Source organism: Typha latifolia, chromosome 3, assembly GCF_019914945.1.
Source record: "Typha latifolia isolate L0001 chromosome 3, TyphaL0001v2, whole genome shotgun sequence".
NCBI classification, from domain to species: domain Eukaryota; kingdom Viridiplantae; phylum Streptophyta; class Magnoliopsida; order Poales; family Typhaceae; genus Typha; species Typha latifolia.
In genome coordinates this window covers 5,015,078-5,038,782 of record NC_133088.1, presented here as the reverse complement: position 1 = coordinate 5,038,782, position 23,705 = coordinate 5,015,078, and the positions used below count along the sequence as shown (strand labels likewise).

Sequence of the window (23,705 nt, the reverse complement as noted above, 5' to 3'; positions counted from 1 at the left end):
GAGTATTTATAGATGGGGAGGGGGTGCAGCTAGAATTCCATGACTTTGTGTGCAAATTTTATTTTAGGGATCGACCAGGCATGGTTGCTTGAACTAGTCCAAGGTAAGGGCAAAGGACTTTGTTAAATTTCTTTCATCAGGTCATAACTGTGGGGTTCTTACAAGGACGAGGAGGGGATGATCTTGGGTCCACAAATGAGTGCTAGTCTTCCAACTGACTTGCTCAAAGAAAGCAGTCATTTGATAACAGTGCATGCTTGTGGGTTACTCATTTTCTCTCAAAGAGTACATGATACAAAAATTAATTCTTTTTGTACGACCGAGACAACTTAGCCCATAACGGACCAAGTCTATATCTTTCGATCTCTTATACTATTCGTTGAGACCATCTTGACCACCACTCTCTGTATACATATAATACATTTTTCCGCTTTCCCTTCTCTTACAGCAACCTCCAGACTTACCACTTAATTCAGTGTGGGAAAGCAATTTTTTTTCTGCCTTTATTTACCGGCATACGGAGAAAACGACAGTGTATACTAATTTTTACTGGCTCTTAAAATTACACGTCTATATAAATAATTAAGTCGTAATGCCCATTATTTTTCCTAACATGTATGGTGGTGTTTAATAAAATGTTAGTAAAAAAATAGATACTATCTCGGGCTTCTCGTGTTTGTAAGAAAATATTACGATAACTTAAGGTGTACAGTGACGTTTATGAAAAATGCTGGGAATATAGTGATATTTATATAAAACGCTGTGAGAAATCATAGCATATAGTGGTGTTTGTATAAAAACGCTCGGATAAATCGATCAACATTATATGCTGGCATGCCAATATGTCTGTCATGTTGATATGCCGATCAATGGTCAGATCCTGACGTAAATGAACTATCGGCAAAAAGTTTTTTTTTTCAAGCATTTATAAATGCTGGCCAGGCAACTTAAACTGATTCAATAAACAGACAGTGAATGTTTTGATCGACATGTACAATTAACAGCTAAAATATATATTTGTACTGATGACTACTTACACTTGCTAAACCTTTCTTTCGATAGATAAACTGCCAAGCGAAGTAGCTTGGCAGGTGTTTACATGTGTCGGTAAAGGTATGTATCTCCACTTCTATGAGAAAACTTTGGCAACAATCTTTACGGGCTAGGGTTTAGAGGACATTTATGTTAATGCTAGAAAAAGTTTTTGTGGACACTTACACAATTTGTGGCGATGTATAGAAATGCCAACAAAAACTTGCTTTAGCAAAGTGTTTGTACTACCTCAAAATTTCAACACCTTTAATTCCTTCTAAGCCCTTCTTTTTTTATCCAAATGTCTCTTTCCTCACCACAAAGAGATTAATAATTAACTACCAAGAGGGTGCGGATATCTTCCAAGGTAATGCTTTTTATAAGAAGAAGTCTATCCAAATGTGTACTCTAAAACCTTGTTCACCCTAAGGGCATTCTCCCTTTCTCAGGGCATCTAGGAGTTTGGTTACAATCGTGCAGAACGAATTTATGTATCTTGTTCAAAAGAAGAAGAATAAGAAGAAGAAGAAAAAGGACCACGCGTTCAAAAAAATAAAGCAAGTGATGTCGAGATGATGTGATGTTATGGCTTGCTGTAGTGGAAATGTACATTGAAGGCAACTCCTTAGGAAAGATCACATTTAAGATAGATACTAGATTGTCTGATAGCTTCAATAAAGCATAAAAATGTGTGTCGCGAAAGAGAATATTATCAAGCTATTAATAACTTGTCTACTAGTTTGAGAGAATCATTATAGAAGGAGATTCATCTAAAGTCTGTAACTGTAATCAGCGGTGCATAAGTCAATCTATGACGCATTCGGACATAATTCATGAATGTTCTTCCTTGTGAGCCTCTTTCTCTTCTTGTAGTTTTGTCCGCTCCTATAGAGAATGTAATCGGGCAACCAACTGGGCTGCCCATTTTAGTAGTATTAGACATCTTTAGGACTTAAGCGGCAGCCTTCTTCTCTCCCTCTTAAGCTTTTCTGTATCCTTTGGGCTGATGCTTCGGGTAGTCCAAGTGCTCGTAGGCTTATTTAATCAATCTATTAGTGATTGACTTTCTATTCATTTTTAATATTCGTATGATTTATTTTTAATACTCAGTGAACAGTTTTATACTCAAACACGATTGATCTTTTTTGTCCTTTCATCCCTCAACTCTTTCCACCTCCCTAATCTTCTCAGTGTGCTCCTCTCTTCCCTCCTCTTCTCTCATGCTGCCTTCAATCTTCCCCACTCCTTATTGTGACAGCCCGAAGGGCCGGTAGACTACCTTTGGTGTGGATTGCCTCAGGCCTAATATCAACCTAACAAATTATTTTTGCATAGATACCTATATAAGTTTTTTTTTATCTTTTAATCATTCAAGAGTTTAAAGTTTTATAATAATTATTTCAGATTAGAGTTGATCACATGAACTCCTTGATTATGAGAAATAGAATATCTATATAAGTTAATCAGTTAAATTTTGATCCCTTCAGTAGTAGAAGGGAAAATTAAATACCTTTTCCTTTTTGCATACATTGCTCTTAAATAAGAGTATCTTGGTTATTTCATTTATTAAATACTACAAATTTTAACATATATTTATTAGAAAGTAACTAGAAAGTAATACATCCAAAATTAATAGATCTTGAAGGGTATTCATGAAATACGAAATTCTGAGCAGTATACAAGCAAATAAGGAGCTTTTGAGGGGTATTCATCCCAAAAGAGCCATTTTATAATTAGCACATCAAGTAGTAGTTAACAGTTAGGTCAAACACACGAAAAGGACAGTTTTGATATTAGTAGATGAGGCCTGAATTTGTATTTGAATGAGAATTTGCACTTGGCTCATGTTACTGATGGTGGTAAGATAAATTTTATCGAAACCATCCAGGATTAGAAGTCTGAGCAGATGAGGAATGTGCAGATTTATAACAGTCTAAAACAAAGTATAACTTGAAGGGAAGATATCACATATACAAATTAAAACACTAATAAAAGAGACAATTACACTGCTTATTAGACCAGTAAGCTCCTAAAGTAGATATCTTCTCTCTTTCTAAACTTAAAACTAGACCCTAGCTTGAATAACACACGTTTATTTATTCAAACAATAACAAGGTAAGCCTAGGCACTCTCACTGAGCTCGTCATTCAATTTTCCAGCGACGTCTAACTACTCTTCCAGCTCGAAAGCAGAGATGACGAAGCTATCCGAGAGCCCGGTGCCTGTTTTGAAAGTGATCTTCCCCAAAGAAGGGTCCTCAATGTAAACTTCCACGACGGTGAGCCACAGCATCATCTCCCTGGTCTTCACCCCGGTTATCTTCTTCAGTTTTCCCTTCTCGACGAATGCCGTGACTTCAGGGGCATACGACACGATCTGCTTGATCTTTTTAAACGTGTGGTCCTTCTTCTTCTTTTGGATGAGCCATATGAACCCAGCCGCACGGTTGTAGCCGAACTCCTCGATATCCTCGAGAGGGAGTAAACCCCTAGGAAGGCCGACCTCTTCAAGCATTTGGATGGAGTTTTTCTTGCAAAGCGTGTCTCCTTTGAAGATCTCAGCACCCTCACGGTAATTTGCAATAGTTTGGGATGCCATTAATTCTTTCAAATGTCTTGCAGAAACAGATTAAGAGAGGAAGTGGTAGAACTAAGAGAAATGCAAGTGAGATAACTGTTTGTTGGAGGTAAGCTATGTATAAAACTTGGGAGGAAGGAGAGTATTTATAGATGGAGGATGCAGAAGGTATATGACTTTGTGTGCTGCCGTAGAGACCAGGCATATAATTGCTTGAACTAGTCAAGCCAAGGACAAAGGAGTCAGTTTTTTTCCCCCCACATTTTCCCCTCATCACATCAAAGTTTTGTGCTTCATAATTTGTAGTTTATTTCATCAATTGGTAGTTCATGGAGAAGTCTACAAACGAGTGCTAGTGTTAAGACTGTTAGCTGGCTTTGGTCAGAGATATCAACAAAGCCGTGCTCAACATCTGTACTCAATACTTCGATGGCAAGGTCTTAGTGGTCTCGGTCAAACACTCCGGCTGTGCTGCCTTTTTAAGACCTCTTTAATTATGGGCTAAGTTCAAACGCGTCTTGCTTGGATATATCGCAGCAGATAATGACTTACCAAGTTACTCACAGTCACAGAAGAACACCATATCTCCTAGTCTAATTTGTCAGGGCTGACTAAGTTTGGTCCAATTAAATGAGCTAATGAGTCTAAACACATACTAAGTCATCACATTGCTATTCATTTAAAATATTTATTAATCTTCACCACCCTCGTTATATAGTCCCTCCCATAACCACTAATCTCTCATCACAACCTTTAGGCTTGTCTAAGTTATATTATATCTCAACACCCCTGTTTCCAATCGATCTTTCAAGCCTTTCTTTCTTATTTATCTTCTCTTCTTCTTAGGTAGAGATCAATGGCATCCCAAGCTATTGTTGACCACCGTGAGGGTGCCGAGGTCTTCCGAGGAGACATACTCTGCAAGAATAAGTCCATTGAAATGCTCGAAGAGCTCAGCCTTCCCAAGGGTCTCCTCCCTCTTGAGGACATCGAAGAGTTTGGCTATAATCGTACAGTTGGGTTCATATGGTTTGTCCAAAAGAAGAAAAAAGATCACACATTCAAGAAAATTAAACAGGTGGTGTCGTACGCCCCCGAGGTGACTGCCTTTGTCGAAAAGGGAAAGCTGAAGAAGATCACTGGGGTGAAGACTAGGGAGATGATGTTGTGGCTCACAGTGGTGGAAGTATTTATTGAAAACCCCACCTTGGGGAAGATCACCTTTAAGACCGGCACTGGGCTCTCTGATAGCTTCAACTTGTCCGCTTTTGAGCTTGAAAAGTAAATTGCATGTGGTTATTGCAATGGCATCATTTATCTATAAATTGGCCACAACTTTGCACAAGTGGTGTTCCTATTGATTTATTGTGTTGAAATTCTTGTACTGAATTATACAAGTGTTGTTCCTATTATTTATTGTAGTGAAATTCTTGTACTGGGTTACTCTAATATTTGCCTAATAAATTTTTCTCTATTGTCCTAAGGTTGGTTTTTCTTTGTTAAGAAGGTCTTCTTTGTAAATCTTTTTGTCTTGCTTAGTATTGCTATTTTTTATATCTTTTATATTTGACAAGATCAAATCAGACACAAAATTCAAAACATCAATGACACTTCAAGCTCACTGTGGTCGCCCTGCCTGATGCATACGAAGGTAGAAGATGAGTGGAGACGGAGAGGGAAGAAAATAAGTTATTTACTATTTAAATTTAAAATTTATTTTTATTTAAAGATTAATAATATTGTGATATATTAATTAGAGATATAGTTAGTAATTATGTGTTTTCCGTCGTAGCCGTTACCCATATTTCACTTTGCCCTAAAATTTATGGGTGACTTTATAACCTATAAATATTTAGAGGGTCTTCGTAAAAATTGAGTATAGTTTAGAGGGTGTCAACATAATTAACACTTAATTTTTCCCAAACACAAGTCGACCGTAAGGGCCGTGTCTTTGGTGTGGGCTAGGACTAGACCTGATGTTAGCCTAATAAATTCACCCGAACTCAACCTATCCCGACCGTGAGCGGCCCTACAAGCTACAACGCTATTAGCAAACCAATTTCTTTCTTAGCAATGATTCCATACTAATCAATTAGTTATTGAAAATAATTTTCATCCTTTAATAATTAAAGAGTATATAAGATATTTCACATATGTGACTAGATTAATCGATAAAAAAATTAGAATTTAAATATTTTTTATTACTTATTTATAACTATTTCCTTAATAATAGGAGTATCAACTTATACCAATTTATTATTATTTTTATTTTTTATAAAAAAATGGATAGCTAAGAGAGAAATAAAATATGACTAATTTACCCTTACAATTTAGAAGAGTGACCGGTACTTCCGATTGATATGACCGGTACTTTCGATTAATTTTATTTGGTATCATTTAATAATTCTTATTGAGTCATTTGACTTTCTTAAAATGAAAGATTTTTCAAATAACTATGGCTAAACACTTTCATAACTGTATATTTGCAATATTATAATTACCATTAAAATCTTTAGACTATTTTAAAATTACAAACATATGCAAATCACTAAAATACCATTTTTTTCTTAAAGTTTAAATATTTATTAACTTTGGCTTGTATATAGGAAGCTATTTTTTCTTATTCTATGATATTGGGTATATTGGAGAGCTTTTGGATCATTTAAAACAATTTATACAACGCCAAGATAGTTATTTTCAAAATCTAAATCTGGTTTTAATCATGAATAATTAAATTTAACTAATAGAATGTTATTTTTGAAAGAACTCAATTATTTCGCTGGTCATTAGTTATCATATTTTGAATAATATAGTAATATTTATGACAATTTGAAACTTTTTTAATGGCAATTACGTAAAAATCCTTAAAAACAAAAGGTAAAGGACACAACAAATAGCTTTCGGTCAATTGCCTATTCCTTAATAAGTTGGCACACCATTTTGCAGCTAATAGTTAGTCAAAGGATAAATTTTACGGAAACCATGAAGTAATGCAAGTCTAAGCATACTTCCTGAAGGCCGGACATCACATATATTAAATAAAAAACACTACAAGAGATTATTACAATAACAATTTTTAATCTTTCTAAACTTAAAAACTAGACCCTAGCTTGAATAACACAGGTTTATTTGTTCAAATAAAAAACAAGGTAATCCTGACACACTTCCTGATCTCATCTTTCAATTCTCCAGTGAAGTCTAACTACTCGTCCAACTCGAAAGCAGAGATTACGATAACTACTCGTCCAACTGGAAAGCAGAGATTACGAAGCTATCCGAGAGCCCAGTTCCTGTTTTGAAAGTGATCTTCCCCAAAGAAGGGTCCTCAATGTAAACTTCCACGACGGTGAGCCACAGCATCATCTCCCTGGTCTTCACCCCGGTGATCTTCTTCAGTTTTCCCTTCTCGATGAATGCCGTGACTTCAGGGGCATACGACACAACCTGCTTGATCTTTTTAAATGTGTGATCCTTCTTCTTCTTTTGGATGAGCCATATGAACCCGGCCTCACGGTTGTAGCCGAACTCCTCGATATCCTCGAGAGGGAGTAAACCCTTAGGAAGTCCGACCTCTCCAAGCAATTCGATGGAGTTTTTCTTGCAAAGCGTGTCTCCTTTGAAGATCTCAGCACCCTCACGGTAGTTTGCAATAGTTTGGGATGCCATTAATTCTTTCAAATGTTTTGTAGAAACAGATTAGGAGAGGAAGTGGTAGAACTAAGAGAAATGCAGGTGAGATAACTGTTAGTTAGTGGTAAGCTATGTGAAACACTTGGGAGGAAGGAGAGTATTTATAGATGGATGGTGCAAAAGGTAGATGACTTTGTGTGCAATCGTAGAGACCAGGCATATAATTGCTTGAGCTAGTCCAACAAATAAAAAAGGAGTTAGTTTTTTTTTTTTATCATCAGGTCAAAGTTTTGTGCTCCATAATTTGTAATGTTTCATCAATTGCTAGTTCATGGAGAAGTTGGTCTTGGGTCCACAAACGAATGCTAGTGTTGGATTGCTAGCTGATTTGGTCAGAGATATCAACAAAGTCATGTTCAATATCCGTAACCAATACTTCGATGCAAGAAGTTTAGTGGTCTCGGTCAAACTCTCCGGCTATAACTAACTTTCCATGCAAATGATTCCAAGGTCCATCCAGTTCTTCTCATCAGTTGTTATATATGTAGTCTTCTTCTAAGACCTCTTTAATATATACACCGTCACTGGCTTTTACAAGACTTCTTTAATTATAAGCCAAGTTTCAAACCCATCTTACTTGGACATATCGCAGCAGATAATGACTTACCAAGTTCTCACAGAAGAACAACATATCTCCTAGTGTAATTTGTCATCACATTCTACTCCTTTAAAATATTTAATAATCTCTAACACCCTCTTTATATAGTCCCTCTATAACTACTAATCTTTCATCATCAGAACCTTTAGGCCTGTTCTAAGTTTTGTTATTTTGTTAACACCTCCTACCTCCCAATCGATCTTTCAAGTTTCAAGTCATTCTTTTTTACTTAACAATAACTTCAATCTCTTCTTCTTAGATAGATATCAATGGCATCCCAAGCTATTGTCAACCACCGTGAGGGTGCCGAGATCTTCCAAGGAGACATCCTCTGCGAGAACAAATCCATCAAAATGCTCGAAGTGCTCAGCCTTACCAAAGGCCTCCTCCCTCTTGAGGACATCGAAGAGTTTGGCTACAATCGTACGACCGGATTCATATGGTTTGTCCAAAAGAAGAAGAAGGATCACACATTCAAAAAAAACAAACAGGTGGTGCCGTACGCCTCCGAAGTAACTGCCTTTGTCGAGAAGGGAAAGCTAGAGAAGATCACTGGGGTGAAGACTAGAGAAATGATGTTTGTGGCTCACAGTGGTAGAGGTATTCATTGAAAACTCCACCTTAGGGGAGATCACCTTTAAGACTGGCGCTGGGCTTTCTGATAGCTTCAACCTGTCTGCTTTCGAGCTCGAAGAGTAAGTGGTAGTTTTAAACTTGAATGTTATGCGTTGATGTTGGTTATGTACTTTGTTATATATATATAAATATATATATAGGGATGAAAACGGATCGGATACTGCTCAACCCATATCCGAATCTATATTTTTTATCCAGATACGGATTCGGATAAGGATATTTGACGGATAGCAAAAATTAAAATTATATCCTAAGAAAATGGATACGGATCGGATAGTTTTCGGATACGGATCGAATAGTTTTCGGATACTGATCGAATAAATTTTCGGATCTTAAACAGATACGTATCAAATTTTAAACAATTAATATGAACTTACTACGAATATCAATCAAGTCTAAAATTATTCAAATATAATCTGAACAAAACTTACAATATTTGAGAACTGATTCATTGGCAAAAAGATAGTAACGGTGCAAAAAGAAAAAATAAAAAAAAATTATAGATTTTAAACAAACATAATGTGCATAAACTAATGATCTAAACCTTAATCCAAAAATTACAACAACAACAATAATAAGATTCTAACTTTGTCAACCATAAAAGCAAATAAAATATTTTTGCACAAGTTCATATTATCAACCATAAAAGCAAATATAACATCGTTACACAAGTTCACATTGTCAACCATAAAAGCAAATATAATATCATGGTACAAGTTCACATTGTCAACCATAAAAGTAAATAAATTATCCTAACACAAGTTCACATTATCAACCACAAAAGCAATTAAAATATCCATAAAAATAAAGTTTAGAGTTGACACAAGTTTACATAAACTTCAACAAATAAAATTAACCAAGTTTAAAAAGTATTAACATCCCAAAGTTAGAGAAACAAAACATCTAAACATCCGGCCATTCAAACAATCGTCCTCTTCAAGTGCATCTACAAAATAAATGAAACTAAATTAACCAACTTAAAAGTAATATAAAAAAACTAGATTAATCAACTTAAAATATAAAGTTAAAAATACTTACAATATGATTACTCCCCCATTTAAATCAACATCTTCAGATTGTTCAACATCCTGAATAATTGATGCTATTTGTCCTAAAAAGAAAAAAGTATATGAACATTAGTAAACAATACTATTTTATAAAATACTATCGAATATTATAATCATTATCTTTTCTTGTAGATCTTATCCAATCTTGAGTGCATACTAAAACTTCCACTGATTCGGGATCTAACTTGCTACGATAAGCATCAACTACTCGGCCACCTATACTAAATGCAGATTCAGATGCAACTATGGCGACTGAAATTGCTAATACATCACGGGCAACTCGTGATAATATATGATACTTTCCACTACCTTCTGTCTTCCACCAAAATAATAAATCAAATTTACTGTCATTACGTTGCCATAAAGGTGAGGCATCCTCAATATATTGATTCAAATCTGTCTTAATAGATTGTTGTTGACATTCCTCACTTAAAAATTGCTCTAAATCTTCATCAACATCAAGATCAACTCTACCACTATTCAACATTTGGCTATTATTTATATTCACATCCGAATCAGGCGGAGAAGAAAATTTGGACGCATATTCATTATACAAATTCCTTATGACTTCACGAACTTCCTCAAATTCCTTAACACCACCAAGAGGATAAATTTTAGGAAAGTAATACACCATAAGTTTCATCTTGTACCGAGGATCCAAAAATGAAGCCACTGCTAGTATAAGATTGCATTGCTTCCAATATTTATCAAATTTGTCTTGCATTGATGTTGCCATGGAAAGAACAAGTTCATCAAAACTTTTGCACCATTCTTTAATTTGCAACTGAATAGCACAAAATTCTTTGAAAAACAAGTTAGCTGTCGGATATGAAGTTCCTGAAAGCAATTCAGTAATCGTATGGAATGTTTTCAAATATTTGCATAACATTGATGCTTTCTCCTATTGCTCATTTGTTGGACATGCAGCAAATTTAATTGGATCAGCATAATAAAGTCGCTTAAATGCATTGCTATAATATATAGCATATTTAAGCATCAAATATGTAGAATTCCATCTTATAGATACATCAATGAAAGAGACTTATTGGTATCTAAATTGCATTCTCTTACTTTTTTGAGAAACTCCTCCCATTGCAAAGGTGAATTTTTTAGAATTATAATTATATGACGAATATTCTCCACTACATCTTTTATTTTCTTCAAACCATTTTGCACAACTAAATTAATAATATGTGTGGCACATCTAACATGAAAAAATATGCCATCACAAACAAGAGCTTGTTGTCCATTCAGCCGAGTAACCACATCTCTAACACAAATATCATTAGTCCAATCATTATCTAAAGTTAATGAAAAGAGCTTCATGTCAATATTTCAATCAATCATATTCTTTAGAAATGCTTGACAGAGATTCAACCCTGTATGTCTTCCTTCTAAATGCATAAAATTTATGATTCTTTTCTGAATACTCCATTCATCATCAATGAAATGTATTGTAACACACAAATATCCTTTATTTTGTCTAGAAGTCCAAAGATCTATGGTAGCACTCATACGGCATGAAAGTGAAGCAAACATATCATATAAAATCTTTTTTTGCTCAACATATAGTTCCAAGATCTCTTTTTTGATAGTAATCCGTGACTTTGTTGGAAAAGCAGGCCGTAGAGATTTTATAAAATCAATAAAATACTTATGTTCTACAACAGAGAAAGGATATTCATGCATTACTATTGCCATGATAAGTTTTCTTTGACTTGTTTTTTCATTATATTTGTATGATTCTAACATTCCATCTTCTCCAACTTTTGTGAGATTGAGTACCATTTGCCCTCTATCTCTATTATGATTGTTCTTATAGTGATTCCTCAAGTGTGATGTTCCCATAGAATTTTCCCCACTAAATTGTTTTCAACAATATTTACATATTGCCTTGTACTTGCGAATTATTTTTCTATCAATTACTTCTGTCTCTTTAATTTTCTCAAAATTATTTCAGACATCTGATGTCAACTTCTTCTTCTTTGTTCTATCATCATTAAAAACACTTCTTGAGGTGTCACCTTGAACTGATGCACTTGTAGATGCCATTGACTCCTAAACATGGATATTAAAACTAATTACAGCTAAAACATTAAAGGTCAAAGCATACAAGATAGAATACATTAAATACAAAAATATTCTTACCAGTCTAATAATTTTTGAAAACTAATTATTCTTCCAAATTGCAAAAATATCAGATAGGAGATAAGAGAAAAAAAGCTAGCTGGAAAATATGCAAACAAAGACAATTTAGTCAAAGAGTCATGAAAACGTGGCTTCTATCTGTAATAAGGTGACAACAAGGAACAATATAAAATAGACAAGGACTTCCAAAATAAACTAACAAAACAGAGGCAATTTATTTATTTCCAAAATAAACTAACAACACCTCTTCTCCAAACCTCTCTCTCTCTTTCTCTATATATACATGCTTAGCTTCTGAGTTCTTCTCATCAAATTAACTCAAAAAAGCCACAGAAATCTACTTCACCATTAGAGGAGCAAGAAAAGAGATGGGTTCTGATGGCAAGGCTTCTCTGTTGATAGTTGCAAGTGTTGGAGCAATGGAAGCACTGAAAGTTTCTTATTTCATTTGGGGGACTTTTGCAATTGTAATATAATAGAGTTTTTTTGAGATATATATAGGCCAAATCTATAGTGATGCTTCTATAATTCCAGATCTACAATGGGATATTCATAGAATTGAGAAACATTCTCTTATTTCCTACTCAATTTCAATCTCAATCATAGGTAGACTCTCTCTCAGCTTCAGCTTGATAAAACTAGTAATAGACTAATAGTGGATGTCACTGACAGATAGTTTTTAGATAAAAAGATAATATACATTTTGCTTAAAATGCCTCACAAATACACTTAACATTAACTTTATTATAATTAGTTAATGTAAAAAATGGCTATGAATGATATATAGTACCTGACCAGTGGAGTGGAGGGAGGGCCGGAGGCGGTGGAGGAGGGAGGACCCGTGGAGGGAGGGTCGGTGGCGGTGGAGGAGGACCCGTAGAGGGAGGCCGGTGGAGGAGAGCTGAGGTCGACAAGGGAGGGCCGGTGGAGGAGAGCCGAGTTCGACGAGGGAGGGCCGGAGGAGGGAGGCGGTGAAAATGGGTGAGGGCGATGTGGATTTTAGTCCTTAGATAGAGGTGGCATCGTAGCTAGCAGTGAGGCTGTGAGGGCGATGGAGATTTGGGGGAGATGGTGAGTAGATGGAGGCGGTGATGGCGGTGAGGGTGGTGGGCTGATTTTAGATGGAGGCGGCGGGCGGTAAGGGCGGTGATGGCGATGGATCGAGGACCCGTGGAGTGAGGCCGGTGGAGGAGAGCCGAGGTCGACGAGGGAGGGCTGGAGGAGGGAGGCGGTGAAAACGGGTGAGCCGGTGAGGCCGTGAGGGCGATGGAGATTTGGGGGAGATGGTGAGTAGATGAGAGATAGAGGTATGGTTTAGTAACTTTAGTTGGGTATTTATTAAGCGGGTAAACGGATATCCGTTATCCAAATCCGTATCCGACAAAATCAACTAAACCCATATCTGTATCCGGATCCGAATTTTGTTCTAAAAGGCTATCCGTATCCGGATCCGGATATTTTTTGAAATAGCTATCCGTATCCGTATTCGAATCCGGATCGGATAGGATTTTCCTATCCGTATCCGATCCGATCCGAATCGGATAGTGGGTTGGGTCGGACTTAATCCGACCCGTTTTCACCCCTATATATATATATGCTTTGGGTTGGACCATCCTAAAGCCCAGTGAATTCAAATATCAACTCTAACGCCTACCTAAGAGAGTTCAAACCTGACCGCTCTGCTACGTGTGTGGGCCTAGGCCTATGGGCTCTAGCCATAAAAGTTTGGATCATAATAGTTTCAAAGAAAAATAAAAAATCAAATCATAACAGTTTCGATCATCTCCTTCTCTCGTAAAGAAGATTCTGCTCTCTGCCATTGGAATGCATGCAAAAGCTTGCTTGAAAGCAAGGCTATTCAAAAGCAAGGCTATTCAAAAGCAAGGGAAAGGAGAGAGAGAGAGAGAGAGAGAGAGAGAGAGAGATGCACTCACGAGGCGAAAGGGAACGACGGGCACACACCGGATCGAAAAGAGTGGGCCATGTGCGGCTCGCTCTTGGCTCGTGTTGCTTGGACTCGGAGTGATCATCGGGCGGGCCGGGCCGAGTTCGGGCCAGGCTTTTCGGGCCAACCAGGATTAAGTATTTGTCCATGGCCCGACCCACCAATCACTCGGGCCGGACCGGGTTCAGGCCGGGCTAGAATAGTCTAGCCCGTTACTGCCCGTTGGCCCGTGAGAGATCGGGCTAACCAGTCGAGCCAGGCCGGCTCGACCCACCAATCACTCGGCCCAACCCATATTTTAGCTATTTTTAGATTTTTTTTAACTATTAGCTTATTTTAAAATATATATTTATATTCCTCCATTTTAAAAAAATTAAAAAAAATTAAATTTTTTTAAATGTGTGCTTAAAATAATGCAAAACGGTATAATGCCAAAATATTTTTACTGTAGAAGCGGTAAATTACTGTAGCAGAAGGGCAAAGTACTGTAACAGACGGGCGAGCTTAGTTGCGGGCCAAACGGGCAGGCTTTCGGGCCGGGTCGGGTGGGCAAAGAGCTGGCCCGTGCCGCCCATGGGTAGTTCGAGCTCGGGCCGGGCCTAAACCAGGTCCGGGCTGGGCTTAGCTCGGTCCAAACCGGGCCGGGTCGGGCTGAGCATGGGCGGGCTGGGCCATTTGATCATGTCTACCAATCCATAACTAAACATTGGGCTTGCTTGTTTCCACTTTGCCCGGTAAAAGGCGGGCCACTTCGTCTCCCAACGAAATGAACTCCTCCTCCTAGTAATTACTCCACTTAAATCTTTTCAAGGCAAAAGATATAAATTTGACTTAAATACATTTTAATATATGTATCTATGCCCAAAATTATTTTACCCCTATGTATTTTAAAAAAGTCTCAAACTAATTTCTATACTTATGACTAAAGTAAAATCGTTAATTTTTTTCATTAAACTTAACTAAATAATGTCAAAATGATCAAAATGACTCTATCGTATTGATTAGAGAAGACATACAGATTTTGATATAATACAGCAAAACTATTAGAAAAACTAATTGTCTTACTTTAGTCATAAGCATAGACACTGGTTGGAGACTTTCTAAAATACATAGGAGTAAAGTGATTTTATGCATAACTATATGGGGATACATTATATTTAACCCTATAAATTTATAATCGTTACAGTTAGATTAAAATTAGAATTGATTTTTAAAATTTATTCTATGCGCGGCATTTAGTATCTAATATTTGTTTTCTTAACTTAAAATGGCATCTTAGTTTTTCTATATTGAGATTTTTAAGTAGTTGCATATAATAATTGCATAAATGCTACAAGGGTGACAAATAGAAAGACATTTTAAATTTTAATCACTTAACCCACCCATATGTCTTGAATAATGTACGATCCCTATATTTTTTATTATATCCGACTAAATTAGAAGTTGAATTTGTAGATCTTTATTAGAGACAAACTTGTAGATGATTTAGTTATCTTTCTAATGCATCTAATATAATACCAATTGGGTTTAAAATGATAAATATATGACGAATATATTAAATATTTTTTTTTTGTGATATTTTTATCATCTAAAATTTGATTGATATTATTTTAAATATATTACAAAACTAATCAAATCTTTTATAACTTTGTCCTTAATGTGAATTTTCAAATGTGACCTATGTTTGATCAAATATGATAAATAATATAATAATTGGACTTCAGTCAAGACTGAGGTTAAGTGTTTTATTGTAAGTACAAAAATTTATAGAATTGGGCAAAGCTACACGAGGGTAAAGTGTAATTAACCCTAAAATATATATTTCCCAGCTTTTAACAATGGAAATACTTGATAGTTAAGTTTTAGAACTCTTGAGTTGATATAAAAGCTTGGCTATCTTCTATACTATCCTCAGAGGTGATTAATTGACCGAACCTGATCAAGCTCAGCCCAAACCCGCCCAAAATGAATTGGCTAAAGCATGGCTTAAGCCTGGTTTGCACCCTTGCTTGGTTGAACCCAGCCAATAAAAGGCGATATGAGCCAAACCTTTGTTGACCTAGCCTAGCTCAAAATTTCAACCTACAGCTTGACCCATGTGGGCAATCACATCCCCCTTATACATTTCATCGAACAACTGCTCAGCATCACTCAAGTAGTCATATTTTGAGTAAAAAGTTCAATAAACCAATAACAAAAGCATATCAGAAGCAAAGCCCTACTCTATTAGTCGGCAATGATGGTCATATCTAGACGTGATCATCAACCGGGCCGGGCCAAGTTTGGGCTAGGTTTTTTGAGCCAACTAGGCTTAAATATTTGTTCACGGCCCGACTCATCCAATTACTCAGGTCGAGCCGGGTTAGGACCGAGCTAGAATATTCTAGTCATTACTACCCACTAGCCCATTAGATGTTGGGCTTAGGTTAGATATAATAGGTCTAACATAATATGTTAAATATAAATTATATTATATCTTATTGGGCTGAGTTTAATGAGCTTATATGAAGATATTTTAGTTATCTTTCGTGAAAACATATTTATATATTGATATATAATTTACTAAATATTTAATATGGGATCAAAAAATTTATAGGAATATAGATGCATTATGAGTCGGACAATAGATAAGAATAGTGGATCGAGCTTTCAAGCGGGGCAGGGAGGGCAAAAGCTCGGGTCCCGCCTGGCTTAGTCCAATTAAAATTGGGCAAGTTCGAATCAAGTTTAAGTAGGTCAGACATAATGATCATGTCTAGCTCCATCCTAGGGATACCGAAAGATTCACGAAGAGCGCGATGCCAAAATAGAGAACCAAATGAAATGTTTCTTTGCCCGGGTAAATTCCTTGGAGAAGCATGGCGCAGTAGAAAGCATAAAAACTCTAGGCTTGGATTGCATTCGTCCGAGAAACGTATGAGTCGGTTCCATAGTGATGCACTGGGTTCTAGAGGGTGGTGAAGTAGAAGGGAGACTTTGGAGAGGTCACCAGAGCAGAAGTTGCTGGAAGAGATGAAGTCGTAGAGGAGGCAATGATAGGAATTGAAGCTTGGGTTGGTGATCTTGATGTAGTGAAGAAAGCTCCCAGTCGCCAGAACTTGTGCTCAAAGCATGGGATAAGCAATGTTTCAAAAAAGCTGGAATCGAAGCCAAGATTTAGTGGAGAATTCTGAGAGTTGGAGTAGGAGAGTAGTGAAGCAAGGCTTCGAACGGACGAGTTCATCTAAGCCACACATGGGTATATGCACCTGTCGAATTCTTTCACTTCAAATAGATAGGGCACGCCGTCATAACTACGATATTTCGTTTCAAATTTTACTGGAACTCAAAATTCTGGTCTGATATGTTTCGCCCAAATGGACTGTTTCACCTGCTAATATGATCCTTCTGTTTGATATCGAATGAATCCCCAGTCTACAGAATCTTTTTAAAAAAAAAATTAAAATGAAAATAAAAATCAGGGGCTAATGATAATGGATGATAACGAATTGAAATATTAGTCCTGTCTAAACCCGACCCGTCCCACCAAACGATCGCCTCTAAGCCTACTCTCTCGCTTCTATTCGACAAGAAGGGCCACTTTGACATTACTAAAAACTAGTTTCCACCTTACTAATGTGCTGAGAAGACTCAATGGGATTGTGGGCTTTTGGTATGACATTTTCCACACGGTTAGGCGAAGGACATAAGATTGTCTTGCTTTCTTTTACAAGACTGTTTCTTGTGGAAATATTTGCAAACTTGGGCGAAGGGCTCGGTTGGGTTTGTGTCCCTTTCCCTCCTTTCGAAGCTATGACGTTCGTCAGGTCTGACTTTTATTTTTCTTCTGGTGTAACAATTAGTTTCTGGTATAATCTCTTGTCACAAGTAAACTTAATATCTCTAAACATCTTGGCCCACTTTAGTTCATAATGACTAATGAGAGAGAATGAGGAGGAGTGAGAGGGTTACATGAAAAGAACCTCAAGTGGGTACTACCCTCTAACTTGGAGGTCCTGATCACAGAGTGATGCCGATATCAGCTATTAATTGTATTTATACATTTTGTTGCACTTAAAATCTTCAATGCCGTGGAAGAATTCTAATGCAAATCTATGAATAAAAACCAAATGAGAATTTCTCTAGGGTTTGAATCTCTTCTTATATGGGAGTCTGTCAAAACTATAGAAGTTTGATAGCTAAACAGAGATCCTGGTATATATGACATATATGATAGCAACCTTTGCATTTATTTGGCCCCTCAGCTTTATTTCCCTTGGCAGAACACCATGAAAAGCAGCCAGGGATGGAGCCCATCATTATTGGCTCTTGTAAGATCAGACCCAACTCCACATTAATAAAAAAACCAAAAAAAACACATGCATGTCTTCATATAGTTTGTCACTATTTCAATGCCTTTGTTTTGTATCGGATTTGAAACGTATGGGAGTGGTTGTGCTGGGTATTAGAGAGCATGCTCCCCAAATCAAGTAGACCTCTGTTCACAGTCCACCCCCCCTTCCAACCCATGGTCATAGCTGTGGTGGGCTCTCTCTCTCTCTCTCTCTCTCTCTCTCTCTCTCTCTTGCTCCTGCTTGGTTTTCCAAAGCCCCCACCATTGAAATGGCTTCAAGTTAAGATGGTGACTTCCACTACTTGCTCCTGGGGATGAGATGAGAGGTCTTAGACTTTTGTTACTATGCATATCATTGCACAGTATCAAATGGAGTCATATCTGATGATAAAGTACCTAATTAATATGGTTGTGGATATGTGGGTCTAGTGCCGTCAAGAAGAAGTAAATTGCATGTGGATGCTGGAATCCAATGTGCTGGATATAAACCCACTAAATAGTGTTAGGATTTTGGTTGGGCGCGCTACTACGAGTAAACAGATAAGATGAAGAATAACGTTTTAGTTAACTCGTATCTTTCTTCGAAATATTGTTCGTGACTAAGACTTTTGATATGTTCCGAGAGACAAGTAAACAAATCCGAGTATTGATAGCATTTTGAGGTCCACAACCCGAGAGGAAGAAAGCTAAGACTAAACGGTGAATGTTGAAACAATGAATACAATTTATTCAGCTCGAGTTCAGACTCAAGTTTGAACTAAGTTTAAGTCTTATTTTCGAGCCAATAAGTAGAAAAAGTTAGAATTTGGTATGAGCCAAGAACTCATGCATATTAGTCCGAGCACATTATTCGGATGCGCATTAATGTCTCAGTACGAGCACGTCAGTACTAGCCAATTTTGATCAAGCTCGCTAAAATTCTACGGTATCTTAATAATACATTTTAGACTCATTGAAACCATCAGTATTCTTGCAGTCCGCAAGTTGTAATGCATCTTTATTTTTTCTAAAAAAAATTCAACCATTTTTTAGACGGACAAAAAACTCTCTTTAAATACAAAGATTCTCATCAATTGTTGGCCAATATATAAAAAAATTTGAATAGTATATTTCTTCAAACTAAATGCCGTTAAGATATTATTTTAACTTGTCACACTGTCGAATTAAAACTAATCATATTATCAAGTCATCATCTGAGCTAACCAATTAGAGTTGATTCTATAATTTTTTTAGTTGGAGGTATAGATATCTAGTTACTGTGCAACAGGTTGGCGTTGTAATGCATCTGTGGTTGGCGTAAAAAATCTTACTCGTCATCAGAGTGTACTTCTGGGGCTTTGAGTTTAGTATTTGCCAAAGAGTGAAAAAGAGAAAAAATATTAAACTGTAACATTTAATTTATTAGAGAGCACCTTTAAGAGTTAAGACCCTTCTGGCCTTGTCTCTGCCCTCTCTCTCTCTCTGTAACCGCAGACGCCAAACTCCGCCAGAAAACTCGCCCCTTCTCCGCTATATTTGGCCTCCGCAGCCAAGCGCGCCACAAAAACATCCGCCACCGGCAAAGATTTCCTCCCACGTATCATGGAGGTCTCCTCCTCTTCTTCTACATCTCACAAGTAGACCAAGTAAAACGCCAACAACATCACAACAACACCATCGCCAACAAGGGCTAATGGAAGACTCCGATTCCTCTATTTCCATCTCCAGTCTCGTCTGCCACGAAGATTGCGCCGATTTGGATGCCAAAGATGGCTATAATGGAGATCGTGAACTTTTTCTAATACATAAAGATGCAAACTTTTTGGAAATTGAAGAGGAATACATAGAGAAGTTGGTCTCCAGAGAGAGCAGTTGCTCTTCTTCTACTTATTGCGATAACTCTTCTATAACATCAGAAGACTGGTTTAAATGTTCTCGTTCTGATGCCATTCAATGGATTCTCAAAGTGAGTCATATAATTTTGCCTCCTTTTTATTCCCCAGTGCCAATAGTTCTCCTCAAAGTATTGACTTTTGCTTTGTGATTGATCACCAGAACAAAATCTACTTCCGGTTCAGTTGCCGAACTGCTTATCTAGCCGTCACCTACTTCGATCGCTTCTGTCTGCGGCGAAGCATTGATGTAAATAGAAGTTGTTCTTCTTCCAAGTTCTAACTTCTATGTGCTCTTATTCTTTGTCTAACGACTTTATTTGTTATTGATCAGAAGGAGAAATTATGGGCATTTCGGTTGTTGTCGATCGCTTGCTTATCGTTGGCGGCGAAGATGGAAGAGTGCAGACCGCCGTCGCTATCGGAGTTCCAAGTAGAGGAGTATGAGTTTAGTTGCAACGCAATACAAAGAATGGAGCTTCTTGTTCTGACTACTTTGGAATGGCGCATGAGCTCGATTACGCCATTCGAGTATCTAAACTACTTCACGTCTAAGTTTAAGTGCAAGGATGGATCAAAGGATCTGATGCACAAATCTCTCAGAAACATTTTTGCAACTAGTGAAGGTTGGTCATAAGCATTAATTAAGAATGTTAAGACTTTTTTATGTTATTGATGATAGAAACTATTTCTATTGATTGCAGCGATCAATGTAATGGATCAACGACCATCTACTGTAGCATTAGCTGCTGTATTAGCTGCATATAATGAAGGATTAACAGAAGAATTAGTAGAATCAAAGATTAGCACTCTTTCACTATGTGGGTCCCTGGAGAAGGTGAAATAGTTTTATCAAAGTTATCTTTTTGACTGTGGAATTACTAAGATATTAAGTTTTTATTGTTGGTGTTCTTCTTTTCAGGAGCATGTGTATGCCTGCTATAATGCAATGAATCAGAGATTAGCTTCTTCAGACTTATCAGCAGATTGCCCAAGTGTTAATGATGCCATTGAGGTTATGGATTCCACCTCATTCACTGCTAATGGCAATAAGAGGAGGAGATTACAGTTGCCAAATTTCCATTGAGAAGCACTCACTCTTGACATGTTTTTTGTTTTTGTTTTTTTTTTTTTTTGTTAATGTCTATGGAGCTTGGTTTGATTTTTCTTTCCTGCCAAATTGCTGATTTGGGTCTTATTGTGTTGGGTGCTTTGTGGTAGATAGTGTAAAAAGAAGTGAAAAGTGGAAAGGTTAAAGAGTGGAACTTTTACTCAATAGTGAAAAAGGCTGACTGCAAAACAAAAGCTTAGGGGGAGGTGAGCCAAAGATGCCTCCAAGGACCGTTTGCAAACAGTGTTGGAAGCTAGTTAATTGCCATTTCTTTGTACTGGTTCTGCATGAGTTTCTTTGATGTGGCTTTAATTGGAGTCCATTTTGGTGGAGCTTCCTCTCTGAGGCATTGAAAAAGATTGCAATAAAGCAGTGAGTAGTGTTGTAGTGGTGTGATGCAGTGTACTTGTGTTGCTTGTATTGGTTGGTGTTCTGTAGAGGTTGATTGATGTCTCTGGATTCATTCGATTTTTGGAAATGGAATTGGATTGCATTTGTGTCTACTTTTCAAGGTGTCGTCAAATCTTGGCCTACTTTGTACCATCAGAATCAAACTTTCTGTGCATGTCAACCCAGTACTTGTTTCTACTCATTTCCGTGTCATATTCACCTCAAACTCGTATGTGAACAAATCAAAATCCAAGACACATGGGAATTAGGAACTATTTATAAAGAACAAGGAGTGGGTTTTTTTTTTCTCTTTTGCACTAATTGGCTAATTGCCCACTAACCCAAATTTGTTCATTGACTATTGAAAAGAAAGACAACTTTAGCAAAAGTCTGATGGGCCAGCTGAACCCATAGTCTCTTTGTTTGTTAAGCTCTTTGTAATTTGATATTTTTCCCCCTTTAATTTTCACTTAACTTTAGACCATAATGTAACCTCATACCAAACTAAACTTTCTTAGAGCAGTGAGATACGAATATTGTAGAGAAAAAAAGAGCAAAAAAGACAGAGGATCTTATTACATATAACTTAAAGTCCGGGTACTCTGAAAAAATTTCTGTAATAACTAGCACAATAGTGGATCCCCCGCCCCCCCTCCCCTCACAGCTTGTACTATAGTTTCTGGCCACTGAGCACCGCCATCTCTGCTGCGACTCGTCTTCCTATAAGCAGCCTCTGCCTATTGGAGCGTGTGCTGTTATTTTTCCTTTTCATGTCGAACAGAGGAAGTATCCAATGTGATAGTGTGATGCTGAGGACCCTTCACAGCCCCAAAAAGATCTCATATAATATCCAGCTACCATATTTGTTTGTAAACTTATTTACCCAAGTAATTCATTTCTCAAACTTAAGATTAGAAAAAGAAATCATTTTAGACACGTTGACTATCTACCTCATAGTCTTAGCTGAAAAAAAAAAAAATACTGAACTCATCGACTTCTTTGCATGAGTCGTAGAATTTAGTGTTTTATTCTAATTATAAAATGTCAATTTCATCGGAGTTTTATTCTTACTGAGAGGATAAGAATGAAATGAGAAAAATATATCTTGATTCGTATTTATCTATGTTAGATAAATTATAGAGGTTTATTGTATTATAAATAGATATACTAGAGAAAAATATTAAATTCAGATTTTAGATACAATAAATACAAATCAAATCTTATCATCCTTCTGTATCTTCATATATTTATATAATTGAACATAAGTTTCCATACAAAATGTTGATGGAATCAGCTCCACTGGATCAGCATTTTACATCTTATGTAAACTCTGAATTTATAGTGTTTTTCTAGCGGGCCCATGTAATAGCTATCTTTTATATAATAAGTTTGGAAGATAGAACTATTTAAGTAAATAAGTTTGTGAGAGATCTAGTTTGATCAAATACTCCAAATTTGTTGGTCAAAAACACACTTGAAGACAAGAGCTTTGGTAAATATTTGTTGGTTTAAAGAAGAAGCACCTAGAAGTTAATTAGTAGTATCTTCTTGTTGGCTGCACCAAAGCAGCATGAGAGAGGATTAAAAACTAAAGCAAAGGGTTGGCAGTTGGAATTCATACAAGGGTATGTTGGGCTAAACAAAAGATTGCTTCATTTGGTGGCCACCCCTTAACTGCAGGCTAAGGATCTCTTCCCATGAAGACTGCTAAAGCCAAGGAAAATTAAAAGCATTAGATATCCAAGCATGACCTGGTCAAAGATGGGATTCTTTTTTATTAGTTGTGGTGAATGATGATCTGTCTTTTAGTAGTTCATGAAGGCAAGTTCTGTGCAGTGTTTGGTTGGATTGGATAGTACTCTTTGGGTAGAACACCAAAAGGAGAAAAGTATTAATACCCAGACCAAATGTCTTGCTAGAGACTAGCAATGGAATTTCTTGGCAATCACTGTTATTCACCATATTCAGATATAATACCTATTACCTAGGATGTTGTGTTATAGATTCTCTTTAGCTCCCAAAAACAAAAAAACAAAAAAAAGATTAAATTTCCAACCTAGGTAATTCCCCCTCAAGTCTTTGTTACTATGTTGAGTACTAATGTTGCAACAGCAATTTAATCTTGTTAATTGATGCTCACTAGTTGTTGAAGTATGCATAATTAAATGTTGAACTATTTGATTCATTTTATTTCTCTTAGAGTATAGAATGATAAAACAAAATTTCTCTAACAACATAAGTTTTTAAAGTAATTAATGAGTTAACAGGCATTAGCGCAAAATATCCTCGATTCAAATCTCACCTATG

The 23,705-nt window shown here is 36.7% G+C and overlaps 4 protein-coding genes and 1 pseudogene across 4 annotated transcripts; 3 read left to right on the top strand and 2 right to left on the bottom strand.

Moving 5' to 3' along the window:
* Window positions 1–3,001: 3,001 nt before the first annotated feature.
* On the bottom strand, window positions 3,002–3,875 carry LOC140784796 (uncharacterized). The gene has a single exon (XM_073132351.1). The coding sequence runs from the start codon at window positions 3,628–3,630 to the stop codon at window positions 3,202–3,204; it is 429 nt and encodes a 142-aa protein (XP_072988452.1). The 5' UTR covers window positions 3,631–3,875; the 3' UTR covers window positions 3,002–3,201.
* A 253-nt stretch (window positions 3,876–4,128) lies between these two features.
* On the top strand, window positions 4,129–5,083 carry LOC140784747 (uncharacterized). Its single transcript, XM_073132280.1, has one exon. It carries the CDS (start codon window positions 4,466–4,468, stop codon window positions 4,892–4,894), a length of 429 nt encoding a protein of 142 aa, XP_072988381.1. The 5' UTR covers window positions 4,129–4,465; the 3' UTR covers window positions 4,895–5,083.
* Window positions 5,084–6,578: 1,495 nt separating this feature from the next.
* LOC140784612 (uncharacterized) lies at window positions 6,579–7,394 on the bottom strand. Its single transcript, XM_073132102.1, has one exon. The coding sequence runs from the start codon at window positions 7,273–7,275 to the stop codon at window positions 6,847–6,849; it is 429 nt and encodes a 142-aa protein (XP_072988203.1). The 5' UTR covers window positions 7,276–7,394; the 3' UTR covers window positions 6,579–6,846.
* Window positions 7,395–8,063: 669 nt separating this feature from the next.
* On the top strand, window positions 8,064–8,621 carry LOC140784923 (uncharacterized; annotated as a pseudogene).
* Window positions 8,622–19,421: 10,800 nt separating this feature from the next.
* LOC140784795 (cyclin-D5-1-like) lies at window positions 19,422–21,501 on the top strand. The gene is made up of 5 exons (XM_073132349.1): window positions 19,422–19,971; window positions 20,061–20,147; window positions 20,232–20,523; window positions 20,602–20,735; window positions 20,820–21,501. Exons 1-5 carry the CDS (start codon window positions 19,699–19,701, stop codon window positions 20,982–20,984), a joined length of 951 nt encoding a protein of 316 aa, XP_072988450.1. The 5' UTR covers window positions 19,422–19,698; the 3' UTR covers window positions 20,985–21,501.
* The last annotated feature ends 2,204 nt before the right edge of the window (window positions 21,502–23,705 follow it).